Source organism: Thunnus maccoyii, chromosome 17, assembly GCF_910596095.1.
Source record: "Thunnus maccoyii chromosome 17, fThuMac1.1, whole genome shotgun sequence".
Taxonomy (NCBI): Eukaryota; Metazoa; Chordata; class Actinopteri; order Scombriformes; family Scombridae; genus Thunnus; species Thunnus maccoyii.
Genome location: NC_056549.1, coordinates 693,930 through 720,759, shown reverse-complemented (window position 1 = coordinate 720,759; position 26,830 = coordinate 693,930). Strand labels below are relative to the sequence as shown.

Here is a 26,830-nt window from a genome sequence, read left to right as displayed (position 1 = left end):
TGCAGGAACGTGGTTCCATTTACAGCTTCACTCTGCATATGAGATTTGTTGACAATAAGAAATATGGATCCTTCAAGTGATCACACCAGAGCAATTCCTTTCTCTGATGAAGGACATGGGATACAGTTAAGAGCCGCAGCAATAATAACAGACATTGTACGTAGAATATTTACAACAGAAGAAGTATGATGTCTTTGTTATTAATGTATTGAGCTCATCACATTCATTGTCTGAGAAGAATTATATTGAACATTTGCATTCATCACTTCTCTGTTTCCATCAGTATCCATCAGCAGAGACCAGATTCTCCTGAACCCAGCTGTGTGTCCATGAAGAGTGACCGGTCTATGGGTGGACTGATTGATTTCAAACATGGACATCAGTCTGCTGATAGGAGGTAAGAATGTAAAATGTTTGTGTCTGTTATTCTCCATCTCTCATAAGAAGAGGTTTGATTGACTGTAGAGATTCATTCTTGTTCTCATAAATACAAACACACACACTCCTCCTGCATATGCTTTTCTGAAAACTACAAACTGGGGAGAGACAGTGTTCTGCTGAAGAATATCCCACAGAATGCCAAGTCCAACTATTACAGAAAATAGTCTTTCTCATGATTTTCTTAACCGTAAACAGTTCTGAAACAAGAAGAAAAGTGTCCTTAGTCCCAGTAAAAGCTCTGTTGTACAGATCCATATTAATGATGAAATTGTCATCATCATCATCTCATCATATGAGCAGCTCAACTACAAGTGGTTCATTTTCTGTCAGACGTATTGTGCAATGCCACATAGCTTATGAATTTAACCATGCTTGTTACTTGTTTGTTTAGCCATAGGTCCATGATCAATCTGTAACTTGCAGACTCACACTATCCCGGGTTTGTTTGTGGTTTACATTATGTTTGGTTACAGTTTACATACCAGCAACATTTTTGGTCAAAGTAAAACACAGACAAGTGTTAAGTTTAATTATTGTTTATTGGGTTGGTTCTGCATTCTATAAGTTAATTGTGTTCTTTGTTACTTATCATACTCACCATGTGCTCTACAAACAAAAGGAGGGGGCACCCAACTATTTCCTATATTTATACACTGGGTGACATAATCAGTGATGTCACGGGGTTAGACCAAGTAAAAGGGGAGTTATGTTATTTAATTAAATGTTTGGTTTAGTATCTATATGATTTGTACTTGTTTTGGCTCAGTTGAAGTTTAATGCTGTGGATGTGTTTTGTGTAAACAATGTTGACTGATACAAGTAGCATTGTTATCTGCCAGGTGGTATAAGGGAAAGGACACCCCTGCAATAAATATGGTTCTACCTGATAGATTGAAGGGCCCATTTAAGGGGAGAGATATAGGTTTAGAGGGAGCAGAAATTAGAGGATGACAGTGTAGCTGTGTGCACGTGATCATGCCTTAGTTTGCTTTATCCTGAGTTAAGCTAGTAGTTTGTTTTTTGGTACACTAGACTGAATAATTCAGTTTTTACTCATTCAACGAGAGTCTGAGTCTGCCTCCTACCACCTGCCTCAGGCTTCTTCACAACTAGATCTTAGTAATTATAGACTTTTTTCTATTATTTATACCACATTTAATATTTATATTATATTCATTTTTTCATCAATTATCTCAGTACATTAATGGTCAAAATATTTGATCCCCATTTCAGTCTATTTTTCGTTCTAATTTTTCCACCACTACAGCCCTTGTAAAATTTTCCAATGATTTATTATCATCTCTAGGCGAAGGTCAGTTCACAGGTGCAATGTTTAATTTAACGGGCTTTCAACTTGGTTGACCATTATCTTCTTGTGATTAACTTTATGCTGTTGGTGTCTCTCAACAGGTATTATTTTGGTTTAATTCTTACCTTAATGACCGTCGTTAGTGTGTTTCTGTTCATCACAATCAACCAGATTATTTAACTGTTAAACGGTGTACCAAGAGGATCTATCTTAGGACCTTTACTTTTTTTATTTTTATCAATGATCTCCCAAAAGTATGATCTAATTTTTCTGTTAATTTATATGTAGATGACACAATTATATACACATCTGACTCTGATATAATTAAAAGTCAAAGCTCTCTGCGATCAGAATTTTCTTTTATTCAAAAATGGTTTCTAAACAACAATCTCATGTTAAACTAGTAGAGGTCTTGCAGCATATTAATAGGTTGGAGTTATAATCTTAATCATTCACCTGCTGTGTTGGTTATTAATTTTCCTGATGGATTTCCACTTATTAAAGTCAATATATTTAAATATAAAATATAAAACATATTGATTGTATTAGAAATAAAATAAACGCTAGTCTCAGAATGCTAAATCAATTAATTGTTTTACTCTCCAAGTAAGAAAAAGAATTGTCATACAGCTTTTAATTCTCATTATTGATTATGGCGATATTATATATCAGAACAACTCTGAATCCCATCTTAAGCCTTTAAATGTAGTTTACAATAATATTTATAGATTTGTTCTGAGGTGTCCTGACATAGCAGGTGGGGTTTGGGATGGTGGGAGAGCCCTTATGTGTACGTCCATGTTGATGTTATTGTGTTGATTGTTTTGTGTTATTGTAATGTTTAATTTATTATCTAATGTATTTTGTTTTGCTTAAATATTGTGATTTTTATTTTCTGTGCTTGAGGCCCCCCTCAAAAACGAGATGATGCATCTCAAGGGGCTTATCCTCTATTTAAATTTAAAAAAAAAAATAAAACACAACATCTTTAACACTGATGTCATTATTTATTCTAAGACTTCATCTTTTCTTCACAGAGTTCATCAGCAGAGCTCAGAGGTTCTCAGTGGTCAGTCTGTCCAGCAGCATCAAACACACCTGGACTCCATATTTATGGTGTGTAAATATAAAGCACAGCTACTACTGCTAACTACAATAGCCACAGACTAAATACTAAACTACCATTCTGGTCCTAACAGTCTCCATGCTGCACTCTGTAGACCAGCAGGTTTTCAATCTGTCACAGACGATCTGATGTTGACTTCTACCAGTTAAATTTACATTTTATTCTGTTCCAGCTGCTGGAGGAGAACATCATCAGTTTTGTGAAGAACGAGATGAAGAAGATGCAGAAGGTTGTGAGTCCAGATTACCCAGAATGCTTAGAGAGTCAGAGTGAGGATGAGGAGGTGTTGGACGGTGAGGATGAAGAGCAGAGGAGGAGCAGCAAAGAGGCATTTCTGAAGATCACACTGCACTTCCTGAGGAGAATGAAGCAGGAGGAGCTGGCTGACTGTCTGCAGAGCAGTAAGAGGATTTTAACAGATTTAACATGATGGAGAGGAAATGGAGGCAACATGGGAGAGCTTTATATTTCAATCTCTGCTGTTAATATGATGCACACATCTGCATCAGATCTATGAATTCTTCTGAGCTGAAAACAGTCAGAAACTGTTTGTCCTCAACTGATGAGCTGAATATATTTCATAGTGGAGGAAAATATAAACATCTGCAGTTTAATGTTTACATTCTACCAATTTACTGTAGAATCATCTGATTGATTTCATTTGTTTGTTCATTCAGGAACTCGTGCTGCAGAGTGTCGATATAAACTCAAGTCTAACCTGAAGGAGAAGTTCCAGTGTGTGTTTGAAGGGATTGCTAAAGCAGGAAACCCAACCCTTCTGAATCAGATCTACACAGAGCTCTACATCACAGAGGGAGGGACTGCAGAGGTCAATGATGAACATGAGGTCAGACAGATTGAAACAGCATCCAGGAAACCAGTCAGACCAGAAACAACAATCAAACATGAAGACATCTTTAAAGCCTCACCTGGAAGAGATGAACCAATCAGAACAGTGATGACAAAGGGAGTGGCTGGAATTGGGAAAACAGTCTTAACACAGAAATTCACTCTGGACTGGGCTGAAGACAAAGCCAACCAGGACATACAGTTCACATTTCCATTCACTTTCAGAGAGCTGAATGTGCTGAAAGAGAAAAAGTACAGCTTGGTGGAACTTGTTCATCACTTCTTTACTGAAACCAAAGAAGCAGGAATCTGCAGGTTTGAAGAGTTCCAGGTTGTGTTCATCTTTGATGGTCTGGATGAGTGTCGACTTCCTCTGGACTTCCACAACAATGAGATCCTGACTGATATTACAGAGTCCACCTCAGTGGATGTGCTGCTGACAAACCTCATCAGGGGGAAACTGCTTCCCTCTGCTCGCCTCTGGATAACCACACGACCTGCAGCAGCCAATCAGATCCCTCCTGAGTGTGTCAGCAGGATGACAGAGGTCAGAGGGTTCACTGACCCACAGAAGGAGGAGTACTTCAAGAAGAGATTCAGAGACAAGAAGCAGGCCAGCACCATCATCTCCCACATCAAGGCATCACAAAGCCTCCACATCATGTGCCGCATGCCAGTCTTCTGCTGGATCACTGCTACAGCTCTGGAACATTTGTTGAAAAGCAGAGAGGGAGGAAAGCTGCCCAAGACCCTGACTGAGATGTACATCCACTTCCTGGTGGTTCAGTCCAAACTGAAGAATGTCAAGTATGATGGAGGAGCTGAGACAGATCCACACTGGAGTCCAGAGAGCAGGAAGATGATTGAGTCTCTGGGAAAACTGGCTTTTGAGCAGCTACAGAAAGGAAACCTGATCTTCTATGAATCAGACCTGACACAGTGTGGCATCGATATCAGAGCAGCCTCTGTGTGCTCAGGAGTGTTCACACAGATCTTTAGAGAGGAGAGAGGGCTGTACCAGGACAAGATGTTCTGCTTCATCCATCTGAGTGTTCAGGAGTTTCTGGCTGCTCTTCATGTCCATCTGACATTCATCAAGTCTGGAGTCAATCTGCTGGCAGAAAAACAAACAACATCCCAGAAGTCTGAAACTAAAGAAGAATCTGAGATATGTTTCTACCAGAGTGCTGTGGACGAGGCCTTAAAGAGTCCGAATGGACATCTGGACTTGTTCCTCCGCTTCCTCCTGGGTCTTTCACTGCAGACCAATCAGACTCTCCTACGAGGTCTGCTGACACAGACAGGGAGTAGCTCACAGACCAATCAGGAAACAGTTGAGTACATCAAGAAGAAGATCAGTGAGAATCTGTCTGCAGAGAGATGCATCAATCTGTTCCACTGTCTGAATGAACTGAATGATCGTTCTCTAGTGGAGCAGATACAACAGTACATGAGATCAGGAAGTTTCTCCACAGTTGAACTGTCTCCTGCTCAGTGGTCAGCTCTGGTCTTCATCTTACTGTCATCAGAAAAAGATCTGGATGTGTTTGACCTGAAGAAATACTCTGCTTCAGAGGAGGCTCTTCTGAGGTTGCTGCCACTGGTCAAAGCTTCAAATAAAGCTCTGTAAGTGGATGAAACACTGGATATATTAACAATTTTAAATATGTTCAAATTTTATACATGATAAATAAAACATTTTAATTTTGTTCATCGCTATTTATTCTTTAGGCTGAGTGGCTGTAACCTCTCAGAGAGAAGCTGTGCAGCTCTGTCCTCAGTTCTCAGCTCCCAGTCCTCTAGTCTGAGAGAGCTTGATCTGAGTAACAATAACCTGCAGGATTCAGGGGTCAAGCTCCTGTCTGTTGGGCTGGAGAGTCCACACTGCAAACTGAAAACTCTGAGGTCAGGTTTCAGATATTTGTTAAACAGTTCACCATGGTTCATGTTATTGAAGATGGTCAACATCTGTTGGATTTTTCTGCTAACATGATTCTCTAAAAAAGTTAACTTTATTTTCTGAATTCCAGTCTGTCAGGCTGTCTGATCACAGAGGAAGGCTGTGCTTCTCTGGCCTCAGCTCTGAACTCCAACCCCTCCCATCTGAGAGAGCTGGATGTGAGCTACAATCATCCAGGAAAGTCAGGAGAGAAGCTGCTGTCTGCTGGACTGAAGGATCCACACTGGAGACTGGACACTCTCAGGTATGGAGAGATGAGTTGCAGCCTGTTTCTGTGTCACTCTGACAAACTGAGGAACACTGCATCATGTTGAACAGCGGTTAGGACTCATGTTGGATAGAAAATCATTCTGACTGTGTTTCTTCCTCCAGGTTGAACCATGGTGGAGAGCTCAGGTTAAAACCTGGTCTGAAGAAGTGTAAGTGTGGATTTAATTTGATTCATGACAACTAAACAGAACACAGTCAGTTTCTTTTTAAATACAAAGTTGGTCTTTGTGGTATTTATTCATTAAAACATTACTGACAAAATGTGTCATTAAACTTTATAGAAATGAACAACAGATCAGAACTTAAACAGAGAATAAATCCATCAGGTGTGTCAGATGATAAACTGCTGCTGTGTTGTTTCTTCTTCTCTTCATCAGATTTCTGTGAACTCACACTGGACACAAAGACAGCACACAGAAAACTCAAACTGTCTGACAACAACAGGAAGGTGACATGTGTGGAGGAGGATCAGTCATATCCTGATCATCCAGACAGATTTGACTGCCACTGGCAGCTGCTGTGTAGAAATGGTCTGACTGGTCGCTGTTACTGGGAGGTCGAGTGGAGAAGAGGAGTTAATATATCAGTGACTTACAGAGGAATCAGCAGGAAAGGAAACAGTGATGACTGTGTGTTTGGATTTAATGATCAGTCCTGGAGTCTGATCTGCTCTGATGTTAATGGTTACTCTGTCAATCACAAAAATAGATTAAAACCCATCCACTCCTTATCCTCCTCTTCCTCCTCCTCGTCCTCTGTCTCTAACAGAGTAGCAGTGTATGTGGACTGTCCTGCTGGCACTCTGTCCTTCTACAGAGTCTCCTCTGACACACTGATCCACCTCCACACCTTCAACACCACATTCACTCAGCGTCTGTATCCTGGGTTTGGGTTCTGGCAGTCTGGTTCCTCAGTGTCTCTGTGTCGTCTGTCTGAGGAAGAGTCTCCTCCTGTGTAGACAAACAGTCACACTGCTGACTGAAGACAGCTGCTGACATCACTGTTCACTCTGTTCACCAGTGAACAACAGAAACTGGAAGTGACAGCAGCTTCCTGTGTTTAAATGTTGATGGTGGACGAGGTTTCACTCTGGTTTCATTTGGATCACTGACTGTGCTTTAATGTCAGAATATTGTTTCTATTAGAAGTAGTGAAATGATCTCCTCTGGGCTGAATTTATGTGTAAAAACTGTGTTGACTCTGATTGACTTCAGTAAAGTTTTCTTGGAGCAGCATCTTGTAGCTGTTAGTGGCTGTTAGTTATTCCATTTTATCAGGATCTTAAAGTGAAGTTTTTCCTGAAAATGTCCAGCAAACATCCCAGTCTGTTTGACATCAGCTCAGTTTGTGTTAAATCATGAACATCAACATATGTTTCTATCTGATGTAATGTGTCTGACATGTATGTATATAATAACATGTATGGGTTGCTTTCCTTCAGTTTTTCTTGCCTCTGCAGGTGATGTAAATATTGTCTTGTGGGACACTATGCTGTTTTATTTAATTTAATGGGATAAATCAAATTTCTTTAATTTCAAATTGAGGGGGTGAATGCAGACACCCAAGGAAGTGCACTGTTCACCCCCGAACTGACTTCTTTGCCAACATGACACTGACCAAAGTTAAACACTGTGACAAAATGGAGATTGAATAGACCTCATGAGAGACCATTTCTGACCAATAACTAAATTATGGCCTGAACCAAAAGCATAAATGACTTTGGAGTCATTTGACCCAGGAGAAAGGACTGATAACACACATGGACAGAAAACCTCTTTCCTTATCTACACAGACAAGAGTCATAAACTCTAACTCACAGTGACATTCATTGAGTCTCTCTGCAAATCTGAGCCAAATCTGAATTTGTCAGCATTAAATGCCTAATCATTATGTAAATCACTTAATGTTGTTTGTCATAGAAATACATAAAAAAGGTATAACTTTGATAGCTGTATGATAATCTATTGAAGAGATTTTTTCAAATTTTATTATATTTTACAATATGTGACACTACTGCCGTCTATTGATAGATTAGAACTTCAAATTGATTTTTAACTGTCATAGGAGTTAATGAATGTGTATATGGTAATTATGCAATCATATTTTTAAAATCACATATCACATATTTTTAAAATGAAAAAGTGTTTAACTTCTGATCTATTAACCTTATAGACAATCATACTTTAATTGTTAAATCAGATAAGTGACTGGTTATGTGATTGATTAATTGATCAAATTGAGAATTAAATTCAAGCTTTGATGTTTCCTCTGGACATTAAATGTTCCTTATAGGAGGAGTTCCCTGATTATACCTTTATATTAATTAATGCCTAATATTCTTGCAGTCTTGTAAGCTCATGTTTGCTGGGCAGCTTTGGTTGTTTTACCCTTGAATAAAAACATTCATTCACTACTTATTCAGAGAACATCACTTGTTTTTTACATCGATGTGTAATGTTATACTACTTCTACTTATACTACACTACTTGTGTTTTTCTCTAATTAGAACATTTATAACAGCATTAATTCAGCAGACGTGATCTTTACAGATGTTACATACAGTGTAATAAATTGCTATAAAAATACAACTAAATTCTAACAGTAAGGTAAGGTACTGTTCTTTCTAAATATGGTAAAATACTGTAAATTTTGATGCATTTGGAACCAAAAGGGACAGGAGCCACATGCAACCATCAACATCATATATATCATCGTTCATCCTCCCTTGTGGAATCAAATCAAAAGGCCAGTCATACTAAGAAAATATAGTTACATTTTCTCTTGAACTACACATCAGTGAATACTGACGTTAGTCTGGCCTGGTCTATACCTACACCTTTCATAATTCATAATAGCCTACATACAACATATTACTGCCGGCCTAGCTACAGTATCAAACTGTAAACCTCACATTCTACAGCAGAATACTGGAATAATGTTTTCAGCAATTAACTGTTAAAGTAAATTATGGTAGTGACACTGTAAAAAAAAATGGTAAAAAGCTGGCAACTACAGCTGCCAGTAGTTTACTGTCATTTTACAGGGAAATTTGTTACAGTGTATATTTCTCACATTGTGATGTTTTACAGTCCTTCTTTATTTGACTTTGTCGTTTTTAATCATAAATTAATGTTTAAGAAAAAATGAAAGAAGAGAAAAATAAAAAGAGCCTGTCAGGTGTCTATCCAATACGTTTTCTTAGGAAACAGGCCTGAGTTCACCTGTACTGAAACATCTGGTCCAAGTTTTCTGTATGTTGGTTAGTTTGTGGTGATTTGATGTGTGACAGCCCCTCTGCTTTGTGCTCCTTGTTGCTGCTGTTTTCTGTTTGCAGGGGCAGGATGGGACACACCTGGACCATAAGTCATAGAAGCTGCCAGTTCAGACTCTCTCCCTCACACTCCTGCGTTGCTTTTTGGTTCTTTTTCCTTTGTTTCACCATAAATACCATACCCCCTCCCCCTTCTCTCTCTCAACCCAACCGGTCAAAGCAGATGGCCGCCTACCTAGAGCCGGTTCTGCTTGAGGTTTCTTCCCGTTAAAGGGGAGTTTTTCCTTACCGCTGTCGCCAAGTGCTGCTCATGGGGGAATTGTTGGGTCTCTGTAAATTTAAGAGTACGGTCTAGACCTGCTCTATGTGAAAAGTGCCTTGAGATGACTTTTGTTGTGATATGGCGCTATATAAATAAAAACTGAATTGAATTGAAAGTAGCAGATTGGAATAATTTACCTGCTGATATTAGATCAGTTTCATCACTTGGTATGTTTAGATGGATGGTTCCCCTCCGAAACATCTCAAGGGGTTTATACTAATAAATAACTTTTTTTAACATCTTGGGACCATGTTGGAAATGAATGTTTTCACTTTAACATGTTATCCCTTGGATTTTTGTTTTTTGTATCTTCATCCATAAAATCAATCAATCAATCAAAGAGGTAAGAGGGGGTTACTTTATGTAAACATCAGATCCTGAATGTGATCCTTTGTACTGATTAGTAGTGACCCTTCCCTCTAAGGGGACAAGTGGACCCAAACCATGTCAGCAAAATGCCCCCCACAGCATAACAGAACCCCCAGACCCCCTCACTGTGGGGGTCCAGCATTCAGACCTGGACCGGGTTTTCCTTTAAATTGTCACCTGTCTGTATGTCCCGGAATAAACTGCAAATCAGACAGTTGGCTTCAACAATCAGGTTACTTCACTTTTGGAAGAAGTGTCGACACAACTTCAAATCAGGCATTTATAGGCAAACCTGGAAAAATAGACACATAAAAAGATGATTCTGTGAAATGTTATCCAACACACAGCTGGTGTAGAGAGCTGCACAAACAGTGACGCTTTAGTTTACAGGTCCTTTCATTTTACACTAACTTCCTAGATTTAGAACATTTTGTAGAGAAGGTGGTGCAGTTTTGGTACAAATTATTAAAAAAATAAACAGAAAAAAGTTGAGTTTGTAAGTGCCAACTATTTTAATAAATAAAAAAAGGTTTGATAAATCAGATTCTTAACAATTATTTACCTGACTAATACTCTTAGCTACTATTAGCATTTGAGATTTTCTCAATAATTTCCTAAAAGCAGCTGCTGTGTAACTGGCGACTGTAAAACATGAAACAGTGTAAATAGGAGGTAAACAGGATTTACAGCTGTCTGGTGTCAAGTTTCTCTTTAAAATCTCATAAAGATCCTTCAGCTTTTGTAAAAATGACAACGACGTGAAATCAGTTTATTACAAATGACGGTGATACAAAGAAATCCTGTTGATGATGAACACATGAGTCCAGATATCTGCAAATCAAAATCATTTGAACTCAATAAATAAATCAGCAGGTTCTACTCCAGTAGAAACACGGGTCGACTGCAGGACCATCACATGATCAAATGCATAAAAAAGGTTTTTGGATACCAGGATACACACAGAGTAAATATGAACAGTTTGGTTTGCTTCGTCTACTCAGCCTGTTTCTACAGCTCGTCTGTTTCAGAGGTGCATGCACTGTAACAAAACACTAAATGCAGGTAGCCCAGATGACCACTCACCTGTAGCAGCAGCAGTTACATCATCACAGCAACAGCCAATCAGGTTTGTGTTCTGGGCAGGCGATAAATCAATACATTCTCAATGGCTGCAGAGCACGAAAAATAAAACCTCAAAAACCTCAACTCCACCCACTTTCACAAGGTGTTTGTCAAATGAAAAAAGTGCACATTTGGTGAACTAGCCTCAAACTCTCACCTGCCTCAAGCTACAGGAAACATGCACTTTACAAAACAAGAGTCTGAAACATCCTGTTCCTCCCACACTTCAGTGAGATCCTCTGGTTCTCTGGTCTTTGCTCTGTGCTGGACACACAGACGTGAGACGTGACTGAAGACAAAGAACAAGATGATTTCAGTGAATGTTTGTGGTCTGTACAGCACTCAGCGCTTTAACACACCAAGGAAGTAAAACAAACTTCAGCTCAACACACGTCGACTACAACACGGTCAGCAGCTCAAACACACAACACACACGGATCTATGAAGTAAAGGTCGAACCCGCTGAAAGTCTGTTCACACAGCAGGTGACAGATCAGTCTGAGGGTTAAAAAGCCCTGCGGCTCGACTCCCAGACACTGCAGCTCATCTTCACCCTTTGCGGCCGGCAGAGCGCCCTCAAGTTAAGGTGTAAATATTTTACTCATATAGAACTTTTCTTTTCTAAACTCTACAACTGTGATGGAAATTAAAAGAGGTTTTAAGCATGTTTATAGAGGAAGGTTTTTACAAGAAATTCAAGGGTCAAAAACAATCAGCTAATCTTTTACACAATCTGCTCCAACATTTAGAGGCTGTGACAGTAAATACTTACTAACCAGCTTATAAAGAGTTCCTGTCAATTCCAGTAAAGAGTTAAATTAGTCTAGTTGAGAAATTCAGAACTAAGCCCAGACTAAGAATGATCCAGCATCAAACTGCCTCCGTTTGTTGGTTCAAACCCAAGAAAATGACGTGTAAAGTCCATGTAGTTGTTCTGAAGCAGAATGATGTGTAAACACTGCAGCTTTGTCTCATCTGTGTGTCGTTGTGCTGACTACAGGTTTTACATGTGGTGGGTTTTTATGACGTATGAGTAGAAAACTACGGAAGCGTTTTCATTCTCAGGCCTCTGCAACTCGTGTTTTATAGTTTGTGATATCAGATGTGACTGATCAGAGTTCAACACAACATGACAAACAAACAAACATGTCATTGTTTTATCCATCAGAGAGCAGATTGTCATGTTTGTCGAGGTTCGTTCATTGTGATTCAGAGAGGCGATGCGTTTAAGGACCCATGTTAGACCGGTGGATTCCTTCTGTCACGTTGTGCTGATTTGTTTGAGTTCAACAGACGTTTCACAGAAAACTTTCAACATTCAGCTACAGTGAAGCTGAAGCAGTTTCACAGTTACACACAATCACAGCGAGATGGCAAATGAAAACGAGCCTGACTGTCACTCAGAAACATTCAATAAAATATAACATTACATCTTTTTAACTTTTACAAGACGAGTGTGTCTGTAAGGCCGAAGCATCGAAGCAGCTCAGGACCTTCTGATGGGCAGATAGCTACGACTTTCGCTTCATAAATACAGACATAAAAACTGAGACGACCTTCGCAAAAAAGACACAATCTATAATCTGTTCAAATGCAACGCAACAACAGATTATCAAAGCACAAAGTTAATCAATATGCGTTTGTATATTACCCACGTACTACTGCGGCGCGAGCAGCTGCAACTTCTTTTGTAGCTTTGACTAAATTTGTTCAGCTTGTGCGAAATGGAAGCAGTTCTACATAGTGGTTCTTAAAGTTATATTGTTGCCATTCAAAATGCATTTGTTCTTACTGACTGAATCATTTGATATAAACGACAGCTTTGTTTTGGACAGTTTCTGTGCATCCACACCAGCTGCAGTTTTCTACAGAGAAGCTGCATTTCTTGATTTTTTCAGACAAGGGAAAGCAAACCGTTATCACACAGCGTCCCGTCCGTCACAGCAGCAAAGCTTTGTCTTCCATTTTGGGGGGCGTCTCCTTCATAGGATCTGATATATAAAGATGGAAGGAAGCCCTTCAGGCTGCTACGTTGAACTAGTCAACAGAGGATTCATAAAGTTACAGCCAGTTCCTGTCCCTAACCTCAGAGATCAAAACTATATCTGCCTCCTAATTCCTGACAGTAACAGACATTTTTCACAGCAGACATTTTAACGTGTCATACCGGGAAGAGCACAGGTGTAATAACATGAATCATGGCTGCATTTCATTTCTGTGTGCAGGTTTCAGGGCCCTCGTATTGTGCATGTTGCCTCACTGGCTTAAAACAGGACACGGCTTAAAGAGCTTTTGCAGAACATAAATAAAAACAAACTGCTGAGGATCTGAGAGGCCTCACTGGTTAATCAAAGCATTTCTGATAGACAGACTGGTGCAAGACCATGCATAAACTAATAAGAAAAAAATCAATGTTAATTACAAACTTCAGGCAGCATCCAGTTTAATGGAGTCTGTTAGTGTGACTTCATGTTGTGTTACCATGGTGACTGACGTGCAACACAAACACACGTGTTCTTCTGTGTGTGTGTGTGTGTGTGTTTGTGTAGTAATATTCTGGTGTATCCAGCAGAGGGCACCGTGATTGGCTGAGATGACAGAAGTGAACACACACACACACACAGACACACACACACACATAGATTTTGGGTGGACTCTCCCTTCAATAAACTCTTCTTCTTCCTCTCCAGGTGTTTCCAGACGCTGTTGAGTGTTTTCCAAAACTCTCCAGGCATCTGCCGTCCATCATGGTGGAGCCGACAGACGCAGGTGAAGTTGAGAGCAGCGAGCTGCGCTGGCCTCCTGATGATGTCAGCAGTGACATCACAGAGGACCATAATGCCCAGGTGACAGGTGAGGTCATCACAACACTATAGAAACATCCCAACAACTTATCTTCATCCCTCAGTAAAAAAACAGGTGTGTGTACCTGCAGAGGAGGCGGAGCCAGGGGAGCCGCTGATGGGCGGAGTTAAATCCTCCTGATGATGTGGCTCTTTCATTCTCAGCCAATCACTGTGAAGGTCTCTGTGATGAAGGGAGGGGGCGGGGCCAGCCCACCTGTAGCCCCACCTCCTGACCAGGGGGCGGAGTCAAATCAGGAGAGACTGAACCACTGACAGAGGAGATGATCGATAGACAGATCCATGATGAAATGCAATGTCAGATCCCAGAGGATTATGGGACGGCGAGCAGCAGGTGAACATATAAATATTAAAAACCTGATCAATTGAAAACATCACTGAACTCAAACACAACATCAGATCTCTGCTGGTCTGCATGTTTCCATCAACTTTCAGTCATCGACCGGCTGCTTTTCTAACAGGTTCAAACTGATCAACTCAACATGTTTTTAGTCTCAGAATATAAGTTATAAAACCTTCTCTGGAGGATGACGTGTCCTGCTTTTGTTAGAATACATATTTCATCTCAGACATCTTGGATTTAGTGATTTGGGTTCAAACTCAAACCTCCTTATTTTCATCCTTTCTCTAATTGAGAATGTTGGTATTGGCAATGGTGGTAGTTTTCTCTTACCGCTGGAGGAAAAACGGAGGTTTTCCTGCTGCTGATGGAGGAATGTTGGGTCTCTGTAAATTAAAGAGTTCAGTCTAGACCTGCTCTATGTAGAAAGAGCCCTGAGATGACTTTTGTTGTGATTTGGCGCTTTATAAATAAAATTATAGAGTATTAATACCACACTAACAATACTCTGTTAAAGAAAAAGTCCTGCATTCAAACATGTACTTCAGTAAAAGTGCAGATATATCATCCGTACAACCTTCCTACATAACTTAATGCCTGTTCAAGGTGGATCAGCTGCTGGATAGTTTAATCTATAGTAACACATATTTTGTTTGTTGATTGTATAAATTGTGTGTAAAATCTTAACCTGTAAAGTAACAAGCTGTAAGATAAATGTAGTAGAATGACCAGTACAGTGAAGTACACAGCTGCATAAAATGGGAATATTAAAGTAAAGTACGTGAACCTCATAACTGTGAGCATAATACTTGAGTAAATGTACTTTTCACCATGTGGTATTAAGGAGGTTTGTGATTTCCATAATTACATTTAGCAGGTTTGGCGTCTGCTTCTCTGACATGAACTGCTCACTGAACCAGACAGTGATGACAGTTATCTGTCAGTGAGTCCAAACTGACGGCTTCTAGTTTCTAACGGTGTTCCTCAAGGATCAGTCCTGGGACCGCTGTTGTTCTGTATTTATATAAACTCTCTTTGTCAATATTTTTACACAGATATGCTGTTATTTACTGCACTGCACCAAACTTAATTCACTTTAAACACTGTCCAAAAACCTCTGCATGACGTAAAACTCTGCTCCCTGCTGTTGTTTTTATTGTCTTATAAACACTTTATCCTTGATGACTCATGACATGACTGGATGTTTTCCTTCCTTTGTTTAGCTGTCAGGATGAACTGTACATACATGCAACTTCTCAGTATAGATTCCCTGGATACTGTATATCATGGAGCTCTATACCCGGGTCGGCTGCTCCTCTTTAACCTCTATAAAGTCATTCTTGGGTTACAGCTGCTCTTTGTTCCCAGGACTCATATTTATTAATTTATTATTTTATGTGTATGAATCTTCTGCAACTTGATTTTCAAACAGTAAAACTTGTTTCCTCCTCAGGAATTAAAATAATTGTTGCACAATCTGTGTGTTGCTGTTTTAGAGGAATTTTACAGCTGAATGTGTCTCATTGAGTCGTTGTTTCAGGTTGATTTTATTCATTTTATTTCACTTAGTTTTATCCAGACAGCTGCTGGGTTGTTTTCTTCAGGATGTAATATTTTATATGACTGTACTGCAGTGTTTTCACTCTATTATTGTGATGTATTTATGAGACATGATATATTTATGTGTTTTGTGTTTTATGTTGTTTGTCTGTAATCATCGTTGTTGCTGCCGCTCTCAGCCAGGACTCTTAAAAAGAGGTTTTTCATTTCAATGGTTTTACTGGTTAAACAGAGTTTAATGATTGTCTCCAGTGTGTCTGAGGACACAGATGTTATAATAATGAATCATAATAATGAAGAACAGAAAGAACAATTTATTTTTGCACATATCACAGAGATACAACAGACTGCATTAATGCATCTCAACACTTTTTATTTACTTGTTGGAATAAAAGTCAAACATCAGACTTTATGATCCAACTGAGAAAGATTCATATTGTCTGTTGATATTTGACTTTTGTTCCAGATTCTTTGTTCCAAAGTTCAGAGCTGCTGTTCTGTTATCAGATTTCCTTAAAGACACTTCAGGTTAAAGATGAATACAGAGAGTTGAGACTGTTTGAGAATCAAAGACCTTAAAAAATTCCTGCTGTCAGTTACATGTTTGTTCTTCTTCTGGTTGGTTTCCTGTTGAAGCTGCTGATTAATTTCATCTTCACTCATCAGCTTGATTCAGATGATTTTCAGCATCTAAAGGTAACGTAACCAACAGTTTCCATCATGTTTGTGTTAAATGATGTGATACCAGTAGAGATGGTTGTTATAGTGATGAGTTATGTTGATTTTCTTTGCAACCTGAACAGTTTTTCTGGCAGTTGTAGCTGAAATCTTTGTTGTTCTACCTGACTGTGGTTTGGTATCAACTTCATTTCCACTGATTGGCATTTTCACATCTCTGGATATCTTTTTATATCCTTTTCCTGGTTTATAAAGTTCAACTATCTTTTCTGTTGTTTTCCTCGTGGCTCAGTATCCAGTAAAGTCAGAGCAGCTCTGGATGAAATGTGCAGAAACTCACTGACTATTTATACACAGACACTAATTACAGGTGTAGAAACTTACCCTTCATAGCCATTTAAACCTGTGTGTTTATTATCAGGTCAAACATTCAAAGGGATGTAAACTTTTGATCAGGACCATTTTGGTGATTTCAGTTATCATTATGATTTAAAAAGGGCAAATACAATTATGTAATAATAAATGACCCAAAATAAAATAAAAGTTTTCAGCATAATCAGTGATTTTTTCCAAAATATGGCCGATATTTCACAAATTCTACCAGAGTATGTAAACTTATGAGCACAACTGTATAAAGTACAGAACACAACTGTCACTGGCTGTTAAAGAGTTAAAGGTACAATGACACTGATTTTTACATGTTAACTAAATAATATGATCAAAATATGCGAGTTAGTTCTGTTTAGTTTTGGTCATTAAAAGTAAACTGTGTTGTTTAAATAAATGTTTTGCAGTCAGTTAATTTATTGATCATAAAACAGTAAAAATCTGCTATAACTAGCATTAGCAACAGTATCGCTAGCTAGCAATGCTTTGATATCAAACCAATCTGATCAATAAACAGTTTGATCAGCTTTCAACATTGACTGACTGTACAAAGTGATGTGATTATTTACTGACAGATTTTACATAAAATCAACTCAAACTGTTTCAAACTGTTTTAAGTTTGTTTTTTAAAACCTTTTCTTGAAGTCAGGAGTTATGTGTTCCATTAATTTAATCGTTAGCGAAGTTTCATGACAGTATGAAGAGTCACTTCCTTCAGTCAGCTTTAAACTTACAAACATTTTTACAGTTATTATGACTTTATAACTGTGTCATTAAGTTAGTGAGGAACATTCACTGTTCATAGGTCACGTTGTTAGTGATTAACTGTAATAAAAAATCATAAAATATGTTACAGTTGAAAATCTCTGATAATGTTTTAGTCACAGAAATACTGTTGAAATCATCTTTTCACTGATGATATTCAGTTATTTAACCAGGCTGAGAGCTGCAGCAGCAAATAAAACTGTTTAGTTTGACAGATTTTACATGTTCACTCTCGTTCTGATGATGATGATGATGATGATGTGAATCATTAAGGTTCAAGCTTCTGTTAATTCAACCATATAATCTTCTGAACTAACTTCCTTATTATCCAAGACTGACTAAAAGGCAAAAACATGGCAACTTAAGATTAAGAAGAAATCATAAATATGATAACTGACAACTATTGTCTGCAGTGATATTTATTTTTATTGCATCAGTAACTTTATGTTTATTCAATATATGATTGTTGGAAACTCATCATGGCCCTGAGTGTGACACATACAGTCAGGACTGATTTTAGGCATAAACAAGCCAGCTGGAACGGCACCAAAGAGGAAGAATGATGTCCAATGCAGGACAGTAAAGAGCTGATACTGAGAGGAGACTAAAGGCAGAAACTTCTGGCTGATACTTAATAAACAACCTCATTATGTCAGAATCATGAATGAGAACCAGGTTATTGTTCTAAGCAAACATCATAATATTCTCCACATGGATAACACTCATAACCAGCATGTGGACGATATGTGTCCTCAACTGGAGTCATGCAGGTTTAACAAAAGATAACCTGATGATAAACAATGATCAACGTCCTGAAATTAAAGTAAAATAATTGATTTTCTGAGCCAATCAAATGAAGGCATTTTGATGATGTCATCTATAAATCCAGATGTTTGATCCTGTAATGACAGATGTCAAAAACGCCTCTCTGTGCTCCTTTAAAACCCCTGAAGGGACAGCGATGTGAATCAGTAATCAACAATATATAATATTAGTAAACTGTATATATATAATATATATTATTGATATGACAGCAGCAGCAGCGATGCAACAGCGTCGTTTTGCTTCCATTTCAGTGACATTTTACAGGTGAACCAAACCTCTAAACAGCTGCTGTTGGTGGAAAACTTCAGTACCTCATCAATGCTGAGATTAACGAGTATCTGTCTAAATCCTGTGTAAACAGATTAACACTGACATCCTGTAGAGATTATAGAAAATACTACAGGACACTATACACAATATACAATTATAGTCATATATTCTTTTAATGCTCAAGCACTCAGCTGTAAAACATCTATACTGTTTTAATGATTGTGCACAGTAAGTTGTATAATGAAGGAAAAAATAGAATTATAATAAATATTGGATCATAAAACAAGGTCAGACAGGTGAGTGTGGTCAGATACCTGCAGCTGTAGAGAAAAAACAGAGACTGTCTCCAATGTGGAGTCAGTTAATCAATAACCTGGATAATGTTATAATCATACAGAGATCAATAACCTGATTATGTTACATATCATATCCTGGACATGATTAAAATCAGGCACAACAGGCAGTAGTGTGCATGTAAAGGTAAAAATATACAGATGATGTTGATCACACGGAACACAAGTTCAGTTCTTTGCTGTTCTGTTTACATCAGACAGACAACAATGACATTAGTTTGTGGACAAATGAACATCAGTTTCCAGGTAAATCAGAATACTGCGGCACTGTGAGATTGTTTAATGTCCTCACAGAGAGTCTTGGCAGGTTCCTCCTGTGTGTTTGGAGCTGAACTCTGCTGCAAGGTTCACTGGTTTAATATCATCTTTATGGTTTTGGACTTTGACTGTGAAGTTATGAGAGAGTGACAGTGTCCTCAGATTGATGATGAAGGACTGATGAAGGAGAATCAGCTGCAGCTTCTCTCTGTGTTTCCTCTACAGGTGAAGGTAGAACGACTCTGTGACCAGATGTGGATCTGAATTCACCTGGTGAGTATTTTCTTCTTTCTGCCACACAGCTGAATAAAAATATATCATGTCATCAGTTTTTAAACAGAAGTGAACTATAACTTGCTGCATATGAGTCTCTAGTGGACAAAAATACAACTGTATAAAAAGGAACATAGTTAATGCAGTTTCTTCAACATGTAAACACAGTGGAAATCTTAAAGTAATGACTGACTTTGGCTCCATCTGGTGGTAGAATAAAGAATGACAGTGTGATAGACAGCAGTGTGGCTCTGTGATGTGCAGCTTGTTGTAATGAATGAGCTTGTTGTTGTGTTTGTGTGAAGGTGTTTCTCTGCTATGGATCAGTGTGAGGACAGAGAGGAGGGAGTCCCTCCCTCTAAAAGCTCTCTGTGTGGGGAACATGACAGCCAGACCAAAGCTCAGAGGTGAGATGAGGATCTCTAACTGTCCATCACTGTTCTCCACTCACATCACTCCACCATCATTATTCACACTCAAAGCTCTGTGTGTGTTGTGTTGAAGCCCAGAGCAGCAGCACAGACCAGACTCTGCTGGACCTGGACCTGAACCCAGTTGTGTGTCCATGAAGAGTGACTGGTCTATGGGTCGACCTATTGACTTCAAACATGAACACCCCTCAGCTGATCGATGGTAAGAATAGAGCAGTCATTGATTTTCTCTTCCTAACGCAGCTGTTATCAGCATTAAAATGTAAAATTCTTTTCAGCGTTATTTTATCTACAGGTCTTTTTTTTTTTTAGATTTTCAAGGGGCCATATTATACCCTTTTCCACAAGTTAACACAAATAATAATAAAATGTATGCTGTATGCTTTGGTCAAAATACCACAAGGATCCAGCACCACAGACCAAACTTGTAATAAACTAGAGTTATCCTCGATGCACAAACTACAGAGGCCCCCAAGGGTCAGTTGGTAGAAAAAGAATATTGATGTGGAAATCTGCACTAACAGACTGAACCGAGGGAACAGACTGGCAAACTGTTCCTGTTTGATGTTAAACCTGTTCTGACCGTCCTGCTCTCTGTGATCACCTCAACTGTGTTTAAACGAAGCTGAACTCACGATAAAGTTGTTCTCATCTGCATATGTGCAACATATTTACATGTTTCTGTTGTAGAGAATGAAATTCTATTGCAGTTTGATTATACTATCCCAGAAAAACTTAATCAAGAAGTAATGACTCAAAAATAGTTCCACAATGAAAGTTGTGCTGCTATCCGGGACGTTACCTGGATTTTCGAGCAATGTTAAAATATGTCCTCACCATCATCAACGGGACTATTTAACTATTCTGCTAATGTTTCTGTATACAGTGTACATTCTGCTATATGCTGAGATTAACAACTTAATATGATCTACTTTCTAAAATGGTCCAGCTGACGTCCTGTCTGACCCGGACATCTGTTATACATTTTAAAAACATGTCACTTTCAAGATAATCTTGATTATAAATGATATATAAGCAAACACACAGCAAACACATTAAGTATCTGAGTTAATACAAGACATGTGATCTTTTTACAGAAACACACTGAGTCAATACTGACGTGCAACAGTATGTTATTAAGATAAATAAAACAGTAAAAGATGATCAAAACTACAACTTCTTGTAAATAATCTAACAATTTGAATTGTTTAACTCTTCAGTTAGGAAGGTAGCTGTGGAAGACTCTGAATCTTGATTGAGGTTTATGGGGACAGTAGTGATAGTTGAAGCAGGATCAGACACCATTTACTATGACAAGGCCCAGATCAGGACAGATGCCAAATAGCCCAGGAGAAGCTGCAGACAGGCATCAATGAGCCTCACACCACCAGGATGGTGAGTCTGCAGCAGCAGGAAGCAACTAAACTAGCAGCTGTATGTGAATCTGAGCAGGAAGCTCAAGTTCACTGACACCAAACTACACACCAACACAACAATCTTCAGGATCAACACTGTAAGTTACACTTGTTTTTATCATTTCTCTGTTTCCATCAGGATCCATCAGCAGAGACCAGATTCTCCTGAACCCAGCTGTGTGTCCATGAAGAGTGACGGGTCTATGGGTCGACCTATTGACTTCAAACATGGACATCAGTCTGCTGATCAGAGGTCAGACTGTAAAATGTTTGTGTCTGTTATTATCCAACTCTCATAAGAAGACATATCATTGATGTAAAAATTAATTCTTGACCTTAGTGACTAATACTGTTTTTACAACTCCTCCAAATTAAACAACCAGTGGTTTGATCATGTGACTCCAGAATGACACATAGGAGCGTTTTCTAATCTGGCGTCTCTGTTAGCAGTAATCAGCAGGACGACATCATCTGTCTGTGTTTTATAAAACCGTCACACATCACTGTTAAACTATAATGTTGTTTCATGGTTCAGGTCTGGTTAGGTTTAAAGATGATGGTTTGGGTTAAAATAATCACTTTGTTAAGAATAGAGAAACATGTGGTGGGTTAAAGTTACCACTTCTTTAAAGTTAGACCACCTTCATCGTCATGGCAACAATCATAACCATCGTAGTTATGGTCTCCTGTGGCAAAGTCCACTGTTGGTTTAAAGCCTCCATCCAGCCTCCTCCTCTGAATGAGGAAATCTGTCCACATATATAAACATCACCTGAACTGCACCACTGCTCCACCTCACAGTTACTACGACCACTAGATGGCAGCTGTCACTCAAACTAACTACAGGTTGTTGTTGGTGACTGACATTGTGACCAGAGGCCTGTACTATGAAGCAGGATTTGGGGTTATCGAGGTAACTTCAGGTTTAACTCTGGGTTTTCAGTCCTACATCGCCGGTTCACCTCTTACTGGGGTTCATCACCATGGTAACTGATGCTGAACAGCTAACCTGCTGCGGAGCAGGTTAACTTTATATGGTGAGATCACAACCTGTCAACAGTCCGACCACTGACCAATCAGATCACTGGAGTCATCATTCCTACAACATCCCGACATGGACAAAAGTCCTGAGTTACAGTAAAGTGACAAGTAAAAAAGAACAATATATACATTGTTATAGGTCAGTAGAAACATTTTATAGTTTCAGACTTTCTGTTTCCACTCTGGTTTTAAAACAGAGCTTCTAACAGACGGAGAGATAGTTTATGACACTAATCACATGATGATGATTTTAGCTGCGTTTTAATTGTACAAAGTTGACTTTATCCCTGGAGTGACAGTTGACAGTGTGGATGATTTTACACTCTGATTCCATCACTGCAGCTCAGAATAACATGAGACACCTGTGTGATGATAGTTGGAAATAAAAATGAAAGCTTGTCTTTTATTAAAAGAAATAATCAACACTGTTAATTGGCTCCATGATTATAAAGCAACATTTCAGTCAGATAGACTCATCAGTTATTAACTACTTTTACACTCTTTGCTTCAGTAGCAGAAACAGTCTGACGTTACTTTAAATTTGTCTTTTTATGTGACATATTCAGATGGTTTCTTCATCATCCAACTAAATAGCAAAAAATACTCTCTCTATACTTAAGTCATATATAATAATTCCTACATGTATTTTAAGCCGTAGCCTACTTTTAATATGTAGAAATTATTGCCAGTGTTTCTACATCTTCTTATTCTGTTGTATGATTACAGGATCGTTTACATTTCACTTTGTTGAATATGACCTTTGGCTGTTGGTAAAACAAAAGTTTTCTGTAGGTACTTAGTTTCATTGTTTCATCTCATATCATGAAGTACTTCATTCATGGTTCTGATGATGTCACTCATATTTAAAAACTCCACCTCTGTCACATGATCGCGCTTGTAGCAGGAAAACCCCTGGTTGACTGAGCAGTTGATAACCAGCTTCGTGGTACTAGTTATCTGGACAGCTAATGTTAGGTTCAGTGAAGCTAGATAATGAAAAGATATCCTGGGTATGTTGAACTTGCTTTGTAGTACAGGCCTCTGTCATGTTGTTTTTCTTGGTCTCCACCAACATCACTGAGGCCTGATGTCCTGCTGTCAAAGGCTTCATAGCAGGAGATCATGTTTAAGCAGACTGTGTCCAGGGAAGATCAGATCTGTCAGGTTGGGGAAGCAGGAGTGGACCCAAACGCAGAGGCCAGAATGCAGATTTGATGAAAATTACCTTTAATTGTGGATGGTCAAGAACAGGCAAACAGAGCTGAACAAAACTAGCAGACGAAACTAAACAAATGATCCAAGGAAGACTCAACTCAAAACCAGACCTTAAATACAGACTAAACTAATCAGGGGATGGGGAACAGGTGACGAGACACAAGGGCAGGCTGGGAGTGATTGGCTGAGGAAACACAGGAAGCAGGGCAGGGCTAACAAGACTGATACAGGGCTGGTGTGGGAAAGACACAGAGCAGAGCAGGGCTAACGAGGGTGAAGCAGGGCAGGTGAGGAGGAGCACATGAACACACAAGGGAAACACAATAACAAAACCAAAACCCAGAAAACACAATATTCTAAATACAACCCACACCAACCTGTCCAAGAACCACCATGAACCTAAAGTAAAGTACACAACACACCAGGCTAAACAACAAAAGGCAGTCCAAACCCACCACCCAAATATAACAAGAAAACCCATATGACCAGAAGGACTAAACAGAAGTGCAAACCAGGAGACCCCAAAGAACACAAAAAAAAAAACACAAAGTCCAGGCAGGGTGTGAAAAGATCGAGATGGCTCTGTGGTCTCTAAGCTAGTTCGCCACGCTAACAATACCAGTTTGTTGTAGCTGTGTGGATCAGTTCCTTACTGCAGGGGTCCGTTTCACAAAGCAGGTTTAGTGAAAACTCAGAGTTTGTTAACCCTGAAATGAGGGAAACTCTGAGTTTTCCGTTTCAAAAAGGGAGGTAACTCAAACCAGAGAAAGAGGGATAACTCTAGCCTGTTTCACAGAGAGGGGTAACTTAAGCTCTCGGTCAGTTACCGTAGCAACAGACTCTATGAATCTAACCTGGTCGGGACCAGGTTTTTCTCAATGAACCTCGAGTTTCTCTCAGTCTCCGCCCTCTTTCAGAGCCACACACTCCATTTGATTTCCTCATTCATTCAGTCAGCAGGCGAGTTTTGGCGTAGCCTAGTTCTACCGTCTGTCATTTAAAAAAATCATTAAAAAAATCAGAGTCAGTATATTAGAAGTCCATTAGGCACAGTAGGTGGCGACTTTTTCACTAACATGGCATGTCCTTTTGATAACGATCCCGTGGATGAAGGTGCAGCATCACTGCGCAGAGAATTAAATATTCGTTGAGAGATGGTTATCAGACCGCGCATAGATGTTCTAGCATTTCCAGACAATTATCTTTTTGAGCGGTACCGTTTCACGTCACAGTCCATCATCTACATACACAACATTACCAATCGTAGTCATGCTCTCACATCCCAGCAGATATTGTGTGTTGCGCTGCGTTTCTTTGCAAACGGAAGTTTTTTGTACAATGTCGGAGCCAGCCACTGGCCTTCCTATAGTCTGGCTTAGGGCCAGCTCCTCTGCCTCCGTTAGAGGTGGCGGTGCTGGACCACCACCCGTTTTACGGGCATCTGCCTTCTTTCTGTTGGCTGAGTAGAAGTCTGTGTTAGTTTAAATAGGATTAATTATTTAACAGAACATGATGTTGATGAGAAGACATTTATGTGTGTGAAACCAGCATTATGTTGGGGATAAAACAACTGCTCAGTCAAACAGCCACTTAATATTTACTTTACAATGTAAAAAATGATCAAAATGAGGTTCCCCCATGAGATTATGCCGAGGTTTCACCTGTTTGAACAATGTTTTTATATTTTATCCTAAACTGCTGCCAAGTGCGCTTCTCCCTTGCGGGATTGGACCTAAATAAAATAAATTAATAGGCGACCAATCAAGCAGTTTTCCTCTGTAATATTATTGTGATTGTAAAGGACTACATTTAAACTTACGCATTGACCCGAGCAGCAATGTTCTCCCACGCCGTCTCCCTCTCTTTTGCAGCTGCAGCGGTGTTGCACTTCTTTTTGAAAACATGTTCAAACTCACCGTATTATCGCATTAAGATGTCTAGTTCTAGTGGGGCGAAAAACGCAGCCCTCCTCTTCCCCGTTGCCATGGTGACTCGTTGAATCGGGGCTCCATTGATGCTGGCTTTTTATAGTTGTGGTGCACGCGCTTAACTCCAAGTGAAACTACTCCGAGTTGATTAAACTGACTCAAATCAGCTGTTCTGGAACCGGAAACTCAGAGTTTCTTATCTCAGAGTAGATCAACTCAGAGTTCAGGATTAGACTCAGAGTTTGTTGAACCTGCTTTGTGAAACAGACCCCAGGTTTATGTAAACACACCTGATGTGTCAAAACACAAAAACACAAAACACACAATCTTCAAGATCAACACTGTAAGTTACACTTGTTTTTATCTTTACTCTGTTTCCATCAGGATCCATCAGCAAAGACCAGATTCTCCTGAACCCAGCTGTGTGTCCATGAAGAGTGACGGGTCTATGGGTCGACCTATTGACTTCAAACGTGGACATCAGTCTGCTGATCAGAGGTCAGTCTGTAAAATGTTTGTGTCTGTTATTATCCAACTCTCATAAGAAGACATATCATGGATGTAAAAATTAATTCTTGACCTTAGTGACTAATACTGTTTTTACACACAAGGTTCTCATAACTACAAACACACACACTCCTCCTACAGACACTTTCCTAAAAAACACAAACTTTATCTGTATAACACTTTTTAAAACAGAGGTACAAAGTCTTTACAGAGACAAATGATGAGAGATAAGACAGAACAGCTGAGTGTTTTAACTGGATCCACTGTGATAGAACACAACACCTTTTACACTGATGCCATTATTTATTCTAAGACTTCATCTTTTCTTCACAGAGTTCATCAGCAGAGCTCAGAGGTTCTCAGTGGTCAGTCTGTCCAGCAGCATCAAACAAACCTGGACTCCATATTTATGGTGTGTAAATGTAAAGCACAGCTAATACTGCTAACTACAACAGCCACAGACTAAATACTAAACTACCATCCTGGTCCTAACAGTCTCCATTCTGCACTCTGTAGACCAGCAGGTTTTCAGTCTGTCACAGATGATCTGATGTCGACTTCTACCAGTTAAATTTACATTTTATTCTGTTCCAGCTGCTAGAGGAGAATGTCATCAGTTTTGTGAAGAACGAGCTGAAGAAGATTCAGAAGGTTGTGAGTCCAGATTACCCAGAATGCTTA

General features: G+C 39.2%; 1 protein-coding gene and 1 long non-coding RNA gene across 2 annotated transcripts in view; both read left to right on the top strand.

Moving 5' to 3' along the window:
• The window catches only part of LOC121881889 (NLR family CARD domain-containing protein 3-like), an 87,723-nt gene that overhangs the window by 21,941 nt on the left and 38,952 nt on the right, over positions 1–26,830 (top strand). Inside the window, exons 3-6 of the mRNA XM_042389695.1 lie at positions 20,235–20,245; positions 21,598–21,711; positions 26,027–26,140; positions 26,483–26,561. Of these exons, the coding sequence (XP_042245629.1) occupies positions 20,235–20,245; positions 21,598–21,711; positions 26,027–26,140; positions 26,483–26,561 (318 nt within the window). The remainder of the gene's footprint in view (positions 1–20,234; positions 20,246–21,597; positions 21,712–26,026; positions 26,141–26,482; positions 26,562–26,830) is intronic.
• LOC121881965 lies at positions 16,440–19,938 on the top strand. The gene is made up of 3 exons (XR_006091970.1): positions 16,440–16,499; positions 19,565–19,612; positions 19,918–19,938. It is a non-coding gene; the product is annotated as an uncharacterized LOC121881965 (long non-coding RNA).